Genomic DNA, 13,285 nt, shown 5'->3' on the forward strand with positions numbered 1-13,285 from the left:
CACATCGATCGCAACGATCAACGTATGTAGTATTCAAAACGTATGCCGTTGCTGGCGATCAGAGCATCAACAAAACGACCGCTCCCTTTGATCCATTCATGATGAAACATAATACCTATTATATACCGGTACCTTTGATTTGGAAATAGTAATGTGTCCAGGCAAGCAATGCGAACAAGCTAAATTCACATGGTGCTCCATAACGCAGCTTCCAGGAATTAGCCCGGATCACTCTGAAACTATACAATATTCACCACGGGATAACACACGAACGTATACATGACAAAATTAACTATTTTTTACATGTTGGACGAGAGATAGTGACTGTCAAATGAGCCATAGTATTTGCTCCATAACTATAATATAGAATATAGATATATCTCTGCAAACATCGTGACGTACAGTGAAGGATTGAGGATAATAGCTGGCTCAGAATGAGTTAAGAGAACAGCCAACAGCCCCTTTGAAACTATGTAGCTCAAAACAGGCTATTGGTTTATAGATTGAAAATTATCCGCCGATTTGTGCAAGCTTATTTTTAAGGTAAGAACCTGTACTTTCATAAAATGTGAAGCTTGCTTAACAAGACCCTATTATCTGTGCCTGGTCACATATTGTTTATATATATTTTTTGTGATATTCACCTCTTTTTATTGTTTCTGTAAAGCACTTTGTTACTATATTTTCCAAAATAGTTTATTAGTGACTTAGTTATTAGTGACCTATCGACTAAAAAAGTCTTGGTAGACTAAGACCAAACCGACCGATGAACCTAATTGACTATAAGGGGAAAGACAGCCAGTGTGTGTGTGTGTGTGTGTGTGTGTGTGTGTGTGTGTGTGTGTGTGTGTGTGTGTGTGTGTGTGTGTGTGTGTGTGTGCGCGTGTGTGTGTGTGCGTGCGTGTGTACCTGGGAGCTGATGTCCTCTCTGCGAAGCAGGCGGATGGCCAGTCTGAGGAGCCCCACCACAGCCCTCTCCACCAGGAAGCAGCTCTCGTTGGCATGGACACACAGGTGGCACAGGTGGTCCCGTACAGCCTGCCACACGCACGACACGCGGTCCCTACAGACACAGACACTAGAGCAATTTATATAGATCCACATATTACAAACAGGCAAGGGACATAAACAATGTAAATGCATTCATTCAGCATAACATACCTGTTCTCCAGGACAACTCCCCCTAACCTACCTGTTCTCCAGGACAACTCCCCCTAACCTACCTGTTCTCCAGGACAACTCCGCCTAACCTACCTGTTCTCCAGGACAACTCACCCTAACCTACCTGTTCTCCAGGACAATTCCCACTAACCTACCTGTTCTCCAGGACAACTCCCCCTAACCTACCTGTTCTCCAGGACAACTCCCCCTAACCTACCTGTTCTCCAGGACAACTCCTCCTAACCTACCTGTTCTCCAGGACAACTCCTCCTAACCTACCTGTTCTCCAGGACAACTCCCACTAACCTAACTGTTCTCCAGGACAACTCCTCCTAACCTACCTGTTCTCCAGGACAACTCCCACTAACCTACCTGTTCTCCAGGACAACTCCTCCTAACCTACCTGTTCTCCAGGACAACTCCCACTAACCTAACTGTTCTCCAGGACAACTCCCACTAACCTACCTGTTCTCCAGGACAACTCCCCCTAACCTACCTGTTCTCCAGGACAACTCCTCCTAACATACCTGTTCTCAAGAACAACTCCCCCTAACCTACCTGTTCTCCAGGACAACTCCCCCAGGACAACTCCTCCTAACCTACCTGTTCTCCAGGACAACTCGCCCTAACCTACCTGTTCTCCAGGACAACTCCCCCTAACCTACCTGTTCTCCAGGACAACTCCCCCTAACCTACCTGTTCTCCAGGACAACTCCCCCTAACCTACCTGTTCTCCAGGACAACTCCCCCAGGACAACTCCTCCTAACCTACCTGTTCTCCAGGACAACTCCCCCTAACCTACCTGTTCTCCAGGACAACTCCCCCAGGACAACTCCTCCTAACCTACCTGTTCTCCAGGACAACTCCCCCTAACCTACCTGTTCTCCAGGACAACTCCCCCTAACCTACCTGTTCTCCAGGACAACTCCCACTAACCTACTTGTTCTCCAGGACAACTCCCCCTAACCTACCTGTTCTCCAGGACAACTCCCCCTAACCTACCTGTTCTCCAGGACAACTCCCACTAACCTACCTGTTCTCCAGGACAACTCCCCCTAACCTACCTGTTCTCCAGGACAATGCGCAGCAGCATCTCCAGACAGAACGCAGCATCCTCTTCATCATAGGTATCTTCATCAGGAGTGACTGAGATCAGAGCCTGTAGGGAGACAAAAAAACATGACAAATCTTTCAAAAACGCACATGACACCGCTTAGGTGCGATATCGATATTTATCATTATTTACTGTAATTGTATTACTGCATTGTGGGGATTTTGAGATAATGTGATACAAAAGTGTGTTGTCTAAATGCTAAAAAGCTCATATTAACTCAGATTTCCCACAAAAGTATTGCTGAAATATTATAGAATTGTAACATTTTAGTTTTATACTGTTTCACTCTTCTCATGCCATGCTGTCCAATATGATGAACATCTAACATGCACTTTTCCATACCTAAGCAGATTATATATACTGTATAAAATCCCTCTGAATATTGTGATATTTGCCCCCCTTCCCCATAACGCCCAGTCCTAACTCATGCCATTCAAAATGCTCAGGATGTATTAATTCTAAGGCTGTCAAAGTTAACGCGGTATTAACGCGGTATCGCCCGATTCTATTAACACCACTATTTTTTTTTAACTCACAATAAACTAAAAAAAATTACTAGACTTCACTCAGGTGTATTATTGATGCTCTCATTGATACTATGTTTGTTTGTGTGTGTGTGTGTGTGTGTGTGTGTGTGTGTGTGTGTGTGTGTGTGTGTGTGTGTGTGTGTGTGTGTGTGTGTGTGTGTGTGTGTGTGTGTGTGTGTGTGTGTGTGTGTGCGTGCGTGCGTGCGTGCGTGTGTGTTTAAGTTTAAGTTTAAGTTTATTTGGATCCCCATTAGCCACAGCAGTGCTGGGGCTATTCTTCCTGGGGTCCATAACACATAAAATACAGTTACAGACGTATACACTCACAACATTTACATGTCATACAGACAATTAAAACAACAATAAAAACCCTTATACCATTTACATGACATACAGACCATTAAAACAACAATAAAAACCCTTATACACTCACAACATTTACATGTCATACAGACAATTAAAACAACAATAAAAACCCTAATCAAATTCATAATACAAGATAAAAATATCAGACACATACATTTTCATTTACGTACACACTATCTATTAGGGAATGTCAATTTCTTTGGTTGAAAATGTTGTTTTACCACGATTTTGAAACGGCATTTACTATTCTCCTGCTTAACATGTCTGGGAAGAGAGTTCCATTCCTGCATACCACGGAACATGACAGTTCGCTTCATTGCATTCGACCTCACTTTTGGAAGTGTAAAACCTTGTGCAGAAGCATGTCTGGTGGAATGGTTGTGTCTGTCAAGACTTATTGATAAATTGTTATATAAAATTGAGGGGATCTTTGTAACAAGAATATTCCTAGTGAATACAAGGAGTGAGCAGAGTAATTTATGTTTGACAAGTAACCAAGTTAAACAACTGTGCATCGCTGCAACATTAGTTCTGTACTCACAGCGAAGCGCTATACGTGCTGCTTTGTTTTGTACCATTTGTAATTTTTTCAGTTTATTCGTTGTTACATTCGACCATACTGCAGGACAATAGTCAAGATTTGACAAAACCAGAGCTTGAATTACCTGTTTGATAGAATTTAGTGGTAACAAATGAGCACATCTTTTAACAACAGAAATCCCTCTTCCCATTTTCACTACTATATTGTTTATATGGTGTGACCATGACAATTTACTGTCTAATGTTACCCCTAGGAGTTTAGTCTCCTGGACTTGATTAATTACCACATCACTTATCAAAAGTTTCAAGACTGGGTTCGTTCTTAGAGTATGGTTTGAACCGAAAATGATGCTACTTGTCTTTGATATGTTTAGAACTAGTTTGTTATTCTTTATCCATTCCATCACTGATTGCAACTCTGCCTTTAGAACCGTATTTAATTCATTGGCTGTTGAGGCTGATGTGTAAATCGTTGAATCATCCGCATACATAGAAATATAGGACTTATTTAGGACAAGAGGCATGTCATTTGTAAATATGGTGTAGAGCAAAGGCCCAAGGCAACTTCCTTGGGGTACTCCACACCTTACCGTTTTAACTTCTGAGTAACTCCCATTAAAAAAAACTATTTGTTTCCGGTTTGCTAAATAAGTTTGCATCCAAGATAGTGCAGATGAGGAGAAACCGTAACATTCAAGTTTTTTAAGTAAGAATTTGTGATCTATGATGTCGAATGCTGCAGTAAAATCAAGCAAGACAGCTCCAACCATTTTCTTTTTATCTATCTCTTTCAGCCAATCATCCGTCATTTGGGTTAAAGCAGTCGCTGTTGAATGTCCTTCACGATATGCATGTTGAAAATCAGTGGTCAATGTGTTAAAAGAAAAGTAGCTTTTAATCTGTTCACTTACTATTCTTTCCATCAGTTTACTCAAAACTGGCAGTAAACTTATGGGACGACTATTAGATCCTGAGAATGGCAATTTCGAATTTTTTGGCAGTGGTATTACTTTGGCAGTTTTCCACTGTTGCGGATACAAACATTCACTAAAGGATTGTGTGAGATATAGAGAGAGAGGGGGGGGTGAGAGAGATGAGGAAGGGGCAAGAGAGAAAGAGAGCTGGGAGAGTGTGTGTGTGCGTGAGAGAGAGGGGGGGTGTGTGATTACTCAGCCCTTGTGTGGGTGAATGTAACAAGTTCCTAACGTTTTCTTTACCCTATTATTTCATGCACACTTTATTCATTGTTTTAAATTATTATTTTCTTTTAAGTTATTTTGTGCATCACTCTGTTTTGAATTTGATGCAAATTTGCAATGCATGAGGGTCATCCTTTTGTGTTAAATGGCTGCATAAAGCAAGCATTTGTTGACTCGCATGTTGATAAGAGTTGGAACTTGAAGATCCGTTTAAGGAAAAAAAAAAAATACGATTAATTTGCGATTAATCGCGAGTTAACTATGGACAATCATGCGATATTTTAATCGATTGACAGCACTAATTAATTCAAGACAGGACAGGTCAGGACTGATGTTAATTCACACACTTGTTTTTTTTTATCTACTTTTTTCTCCCATTTTCAATTTTTCTCCCATCCCAATTTCGTATCGTCCAATTCTACCCTCCCCTGTCTCGAACGCTGTTAGGCCATGCCTCCCACAAGCCGGCTGCAATGTGGACGAAGCCTTACATCACGTGTCCCCTCCGGTACTCGAGGAAGCAGCCGTCGCATCTTTTCACCTGCACAGCGCGATCTCTCAGCGTCAGGGGTCTGCGTGGGAGGGACACGCCGCCCCCGTTGCTTCCTGATTCTGCTGCGCAGGCGCACCAACCGACCGGTAGGAATCGCTGTCCACAACGTCCGATCCCCACCCATCAGCTTTCCCACCCCTAACACTGCCAATTGTGTTAGTATGAACGACCAGCCAAGCTGATAGCAATGCGGAGAGCTGGGCTCGAACCCAGCGTCTCCTGCATTGGTGGCGAGCGCCTTGCCCACTACACCACCTAGTGATGATCACACTTGTGATGATAATGATGTTGATGTACATTCACACACGTAATAATAATGATGTTGATGTACATTCACACACTTGTGATGATAATGCGCTAGATAACAAGGTTATGTCACTGCCATTCAATACCTTCATTAGTTCCTGTAAAGACTCCAGCTGTAGAAATTTACTCTCTGTGATCAGCTTCTCTGGGTCACATTGCTGAAATAGAGAGGAAGCAGACATTACAAAAGCATGTTGTATGTCATTCTGGAGTACTGAGTATCTGGTACATGCCTTCAGTTTGAACATGTATTTGTTTGTTTGAACTTTATTATCACCCCCCCCCCCCCTCTCTTATCAAGACATGTTGTAAATATGAACTTGCTCTTAACACATTAACTGCCACGCTTATATCCATCAATGTATGATCACTGCCACCAGTCTAAGCCTATGGAGATGTTCACCTTCTTTGCAGGGCTATAACTTTTTAAATTGTATTGCTAAATTGACATTACTATGGCCCATTCAACATCGATTATCTATCGTTCAGGATGTAGGAACGTTATACCTTTTCATTCATATATTCATACGAAAATACCGTCTAGAATATACGTAAGTATGTTTTTATCGTTTTCTGCAGTAATTCCTAGAACGCTAGTTATAGGCCTAAACGCATAATATAGATTATCGATTGCAGTTTATTCGCGATACACACTATAAAAAAATCCAACTGAATACGATCCTAAACGTTATGACTCATCATGCGCGGATGAAAGGGGGGGGGGGGGGGGTCGTTTATAATTCCGTGATAGTCAGTGAATGCTTTATGTAGTATGGGTGATATATTGATCAGAGCGGTTTGCATTGAAAATAATAAACCATCAAGCTGAAAGTAACGTTACTGTCCTCTTACCGTTCGCCGATGAGACTGGAGGAAAAAGATCCCACTTATTTGACGTCGATCGACTAGATCCATTTCCGGTTTGTATGGCGCAATAAACGCCCAAATCATATCGATTATTGAGTTATGGCAGCGATCCATATACACGGATGTGTGTCTAGAGTCCCGCAACAATATGTGACTGCCGGACGGAATTCCCAGATGCACCGATATCACCAGAGATCCATTTCCGGTAGTAACTCGCCCGATCATCCACCAGGTGGCGGTATTGAAGCGTTGCACGGTTGTGCAGAGTCCCACTGTCTCAGCCGAGGCTGGGTGAGGGAATTATGAATACCATGGCGAAAAAATGAAATATGATCTCAATAACGTCGTACGCCGTGGATTGGCGGAATTCGCATGACCTTGAAACCCGTCGTACAACGTGATTGGCGGTGAATGTGTTAAAGATCCCCTCCAGATGTATTTTAAACCCTTAAACAAATTCTATATTGAATAACAATTTGTATAAATATGTTTTTTCCACCAAAGAGTTCAATAGATTACTGGAAATGTCTAAACCTTTACCCTCATTGAGAATGCAAGGATCTACAAATATGTGTCTCCTAACCTGCCTCTCTCTGCCTCAATAAATAAATAAAATAGAGGGAGTGGACTGCTCACTCTCCTAAAAAAACTAATAATAAATAATAATATTAAACAAAATAATCTAAAATACTGTAATCCCAACTAGTGCTTTAAAAAGAGTATGCACTACCTTGATGCAGAGGATGGCAGCTTGCTTGGCCTCCTGGTTCTCAGTGGAAGGGCCTCTCAGTCCAGATTGCTCCGCTCCACTCAGGGTCAGCCAGTTGACAAAACTTAGAACCGCCGATTCACCCCTGAGAAAAAGATACAGTAAGACAAAAGTGTGTGGATTGATATGCGAAGAGACTCAGATAAACCAAGATCTTAAATAAGATAAGATAAAAATAAGATTCAGAACAAAAGACTTTCACTCAGGAAACAGTAAGTAGTCGTGTAAAAGGAGATTTCTGATTACCGATTTGAAGGAGTCTCTTCTCTCTGAAGGGAAATCTTTCCATTTGGCTCCACAAAATCCTCCACCTAAGGTAAAAAAGCACATTATTATGTTCCAACACTGGCCAGTAGGTGGCAATAGAGAATGCAGAGTATTACTCTGGCATAGAAGTGCAAGCCCAAAACAAAAGCAGACTAAACACAAACGTTGAGGCACAATGCTCCATCACAGAGACACTTGGGGCTAGATCCACAAAGAATGGATTGCACGGTGCTAGTTGCACCCTACTTACAATTCATTATGAATTGAAAATGGGGGATCCTGGTGTAAACAAGACGAAAGTCTACTCCATTCTTTGTGGATCTAGCCCTTGGCCTTTTGGATTCATGGCTACTAAACACAGCGGGACTCCGCCCCTTCACAACATGGTCAAGCAGACAAAATTGTGAACTTTGACACCAAAGAATTACTTTTATTTCCCCCTTTCAGGCCATTTCACTTGATTAATAATTGGAGGGGGAGGGTTCATTATTTCACAAAAAAAAAAGAAAAAAAGCATCTGTACCAACGATTAGAAACATGATGATCATGCATTTGTGCATCCCGGACTACCAGATTGAGAACCGCTGTTCTACAAGCAGTGTTTCTTAAACTATTGCCCCCCGGCAGGGGACCAGGTGGGCGGTGCAATGACGGCCAAAGAAAAGTCGCATGAGCTAAGTAGCCTAACATCCTTATCCAATTTGTGAACAGAATGTACCGTACAAGTAATGCTCTACTATTTTCACCATCACTGTTGAGCCAAAGTGAACTTTTCCCCCTCAATCCAGTGACCCGCCCGGCCCTGCTGGGGAGCCGTGGTCTGAAAACGACTGCTCTAGCGGCAACATGGCCTGTTATTTCATGCCGTGGCCCTGACCTCCACCATGGCTTTAGGCAGGAGCTCTGCTCGGAAGAGCTGCAGCATGGAGTCCATGATGTTCTTCCATCCCTCCCGCAGGATGTCGCCGTGGCGATGAGCCAGGTGGAACACCGTCTTTGCCGCCACCTGGGCCTTCCCGTTGCTGCCGAACACCGTGGGCAGGTTCTCCACCGCCTGCAGGGAGGACAGGACACATGCGCCTCATCATTATTTACCCAGGCGAGCCGGCTTGGAACAGGCTCTTATTCACAATGACAAGCCTGGGGTTGAAGGAGCTGAACATAGTGAGTCTATTGGTCTATAGGCCCACTGTGGGATTCTGCATTTGATATTTATGCTGGATTTCAGCCCAATACTAAACATAAGAAAACTGAGCCATTGCATTACATTAGTAAGTACTGGTATATTGTGGTCCATTCACTCATCAACTCACTGCTCACTAGGGCTTTTCACCATTCCAAAATGTGCCTACATCAGCATAAGAAACAGCTTCTAGAAATAATAATAAACATTCAATTTGAGAATCAGTTCGTCTCAGACAACAACATCATATGAACTCAGAAAACCCGTCTATCCCACAACTCTCATTTACTCACCGCATTGAAACTCTTGTGAGGGAAAAATAAACCATTATTCGATGGTAATAATTACTACTGCAGCTTCGAAGCCCAAATAACTCAAGGACAGCCCTACTGCTCACCATCTCACTATTTCTGAGGGTAGTCACGTCACAAAGCTCACTATCTCACTACTTCTGAGGGTAGTCACGTCACAAAGCTCACTATCTCACTACTTCTGAGGGTAGTCACGTCACAAAGCTCACTATCTCACTACTTCTGAGGGTAGTCACGTCACAAAGCTCACTATCTCACTACTTCTGAGGGTAGTCACGTCACAAAGCTCACTACTTCTGAGGGTAGTCACGTCACAAAGCTCACTATCTCACTACTTCTGAGGGTAGTCACGTCACAAAGCTCACTATCTCACTACTTCTGAGGGTAGTCATGTCACAAAGCTCTCCATCTCACTACTTCTGAGGGTAGTCACGTCACAAAGCTCACTACTTCTGAGGGTAGTCATGTCACAAAGCTCACTATCTCACTATTTCTGAGGGTAGTCACGTCACAAAGCTCACTATCTCACTACTTCTGAGGGTAGTCACGTCACAAAGCTCACTACTTCTGAGGGTAGTCACGTCGCAAAGCTCACTACTTCTGAGGGTAGTCACGTCACAAAGCTCACTACTTCTGAGGGTAGTCACGTCACAAAGCTCACTACTTCTGAGGGTAGTCACGTCACAAAGCTCACTATCTCACTACTTCTGAGGGTAGTCACGTCACAAAGCTCACTACTTCTGAGGGTAGTCACGTCACAAAGCTCACTATCTCACTACTTCTGAGGGTAGTCACGTCACAAAGCTCACTACTTCTGAGGGTAGTCATGTCACAAAGATTTTCATTGAAGAACGTTCCAAGACATTTGCTTGATGATCAATGACCAACTTATGTTTTGTTCCCAATCACATATTGATGTTCTTTCTATCATTTCCCCAGCATTACTCTGGGGATCGACGTTTGAAACTGCATGGCTCCCATGAGCGGAGCCCCAGGGGACTCTTTGGATTTGATGTATATTATGGCCTTTGCATCATGGATATGTGAAAGATTAGTCCATTAAATGTAACATAATTATCGTCATAGAGGGCAAGTCTTCTGGGAAGGAGAGGGGCGACTTCCCAACTCTATACTGCGGTCAGTCATCCACTCACCTCACTGCTGAGGGTAGTAAACTTGCAGAGGGAGATGATCAGATTGTCAAATACGTCGCTGAAGCCAAAGTGAGCGGAGATCATGGCACATTTCCTGTATGGATAGAGACGACACCTCATCACACAGCTTACAGGCTGCCTCAAAACAAACACACATGCTCCAGCAGGGTTGGAAAGTTAGCCAGATAACTAAGAGTTAACTATATATATATAATGGAACGGTTCACAAAATCCACGGTTCGGTTCGTATCACGGTTTTGTGGTCACGGTTTTCGGTTCGGTTCAATATACGTAATTTTTTTTATTAAAAAGAAAAAGGTTTACGGCGGTTTGCCTTAAATAATGTTTGGCACACAAAGACCGAACTGACTGAAAAATATAGGCTACATTTGTCAAAGTATTAACTTAGTGCAAACAAACAAAATAATTAAACCTTTCCATTTTTGTGGCCACATTATAGACAAAGGCCATCAACATAAAGTATGCATATGCTCAACCAGCACTAGACTTTCCTTTCTTTAAAATAAAACACAAAAAAACAATGTCAACAATGTTTAAATTCCCTGATTGTCAGTTCTTAATAGAAAGATTAGTTTTCCGCTTGAAATTAAAGTGCAGTATTTGAAATACAATGAAAGGAATATGGCTGGATTTCTTATCAAAAGGAAAAGTGTCACTGTTATTTAAAATAAATAAATAAACAAACAAATTAGAAGGCCATCAATATAAAATGCAGCATAAATCAAACTAACACACACTGTACTGTTTCAAAACAACACTGCTCTGTTCATTCTATTTTTTAAATACGTACATCGTCTGTCTACATTTATTAAAATATTGAGTGCAACACACTAACAGTATTTATTGTGAAACTGTGGTGGAATAATGTAATTCTGTGAGTTGGAACTGTCTATGGATTGGGGGGTCCGCACGGACAATTTAGCGCATGGTACCTTCGGACCTTCTCGACTATAACGTTACCGGAGTTGAATAGAGTTGATAACATGCAGTGGAAAAGCAGCAATAGTCCCGGTTGGAGTTAGTAAACACAGTTGTACGTTAGCCTTCTTGGATGTTGAATAAACGCCTATCATTATCTTTCAACACCCCGCCTCTCAGACTCCCATTTTCTTCTCTACTAGCTAGTAGCTACGGTAACATTTCATTGGCTGTATTAGAGCTGGCGGGCTACCATAGTTAAACGTGCGTTGTGTTGTACAAACCGTGCTAACGTTAACGTTATGGCAAGATGTGTGTAGGCCTATGTAATGTTAATGGTTAATGTTTTTTTTATGTTAAAGTCGTAATGAAGATTGATTTATATTGCGCTTGCCATTTCCACAAACTGACTAGCACCTGCTGCTGCTGCCTGCAGCCAGCGTGTCACTCCCGCCTCCGTGCCAAATAAAGTTACGGTAAATTCTTTTGCGCATCCCCTGAACCGAACAATACACAGACGCCCGAACCGTGGAGGTCGTGCCGAACGGTGTACGGTTCGAATGTACCGTTCCATATATATATTTTATATGTTGCCGTTTTGGATTTAATGTATAATTGAGCACCGTAGACAAAGAATCATATAACTGTTTTAAGTTTTCAGAGGAACAACATTTTCAAATGTTATTATCTAAAGATGGTAAGTTGGACTGTTGTGTTCATTCATAGCTAGACGGTAGAGCTTGAATACTCCCAGGTGATTTGGATTGACATTATTCCATACTTCCAAGTTATTCCATTCGATTTCAGTTCTCTGACTAACCGTGTGTAACCCTGCTTCATGGAATGACCCCCTCCCCTCCCTGATCCAACAGCTAACGGTAGGTTCTGGCCCTGATGTACCTGAATCCAGCAATAGCCTTCTGGACGATGGTGTCGTCCAGGCTCTTGTCAAAGACATAGGAGAGGGCAGCGATGGTAGGGCCCCAGGTCATGGTGAAAAGGTCGTGGTCGTAGCTGCCTGCCGGCACGCGGAGGAACAGGCCCTCAGACGTGGCGCCGCGGTGGAGCAGCACGCTCCACACATAGTTCTCCTTCACCAGACCACTCTGCTCGTCGGGCATGACAATCTCCTCATTCCTGCAGGGGAACGACACAGGTTGGTTGTTTAACAGCATGTCCTCACACACCCCCGACACCCCCCCCCCCTCTTAGTGGATTCATCAGTCAGTTTGACCTCATTATAAGTAGTACGTACAAAGTTCATGCCAAACAACCAGTGAACAGAAGTGTTTCTGGACTGTGTCTTTAATTTTGACACAATATATCCGATGAGCTCAGAGCGACTGAAACTGTCCGTTTTAACTTCAATAAAATATACAGATTATATTTGTGTAGATAAGACCGTCGCGCTTCATTCCTTACTGAGATGTACAGAGGTCCTTCTGCATGACCGCATGTGGGAAAGACAATTTTACACATTTATGGATTCAATAAACGACCTACTGCTACTATTAGTTGACTTATCTTCAGTTTCAGGTTTATCATAGAACAGTATCTATTCATCGCTCCAGATAGACAGGGTTCATGGGTGTGTGAGGGGATCTGAGGATCGCAGAGAATATTCGAGAATATGTATGCAGACTATTAATAACAATGGAATGACTGCATACGATGTTTTTCAGTATGGGTGGCTCCAGTGGGAATCAAACCCCTAACCCTGGCGGTGTTGAGTGCCAAGTACGACCCCCTACAGGACCAGGCTACTGTGTTTTTACATGATGGCAGCTTACTTTATAGCATTGTAGATGTCCTCCAACATGTCCTGATCAAAGTCTTTGTTTCCGTTGACTCCCTTCAGATTCTTCTTGAATTGCTGTGATATAATGTAAAGGTGGGGGGGGAATAATCAGCACAGATCGTACAATTTCCTTAATTTCTGACTGAAGATCAATATCAACTCCATACAAACATCTCAACTTGCTTTGTACATACTGTAAAAACTGACACCCATCTCTAGTCTCACCACCA

General features: G+C 42.6%; 1 protein-coding gene across 4 annotated transcripts in view; it reads right to left on the bottom strand.

Annotated features, from left to right (window-relative positions):
- Window positions 1-13,285, bottom strand: part of gbf1 (golgi brefeldin A resistant guanine nucleotide exchange factor 1) — a 221,188-nt gene that overhangs the window by 49,666 nt on the left and 158,237 nt on the right. For all 4 annotated transcript variants that reach the window (XM_084322245.1, XM_084322244.1, XM_084322243.1 and 1 more), the window contains 9 exons: window positions 13,048-13,130; window positions 12,158-12,394; window positions 10,319-10,412; window positions 8,548-8,724; window positions 7,650-7,714; window positions 7,365-7,488; window positions 5,854-5,925; window positions 2,227-2,321; window positions 910-1,063 (listed from right to left, as the gene is read on the bottom strand). In XM_084322245.1, the coding sequence (XP_084178371.1) occupies window positions 910-1,063; window positions 2,227-2,321; window positions 5,854-5,925; window positions 7,365-7,488; window positions 7,650-7,714; window positions 8,548-8,724; window positions 10,319-10,412; window positions 12,158-12,394; window positions 13,048-13,130 (1,101 nt within the window). The remainder of the gene's footprint in view (window positions 1-909; window positions 1,064-2,226; window positions 2,322-5,853; window positions 5,926-7,364; window positions 7,489-7,649; window positions 7,715-8,547; window positions 8,725-10,318; window positions 10,413-12,157; window positions 12,395-13,047; window positions 13,131-13,285) is intronic.

This window comes from Notolepis coatsorum (assembly GCF_963971535.1).
Source record: "Notolepis coatsorum genome assembly, chromosome: 9".
NCBI classification, from domain to species: Eukaryota; Metazoa; Chordata; class Actinopteri; order Aulopiformes; family Paralepididae; genus Notolepis; species Notolepis coatsorum.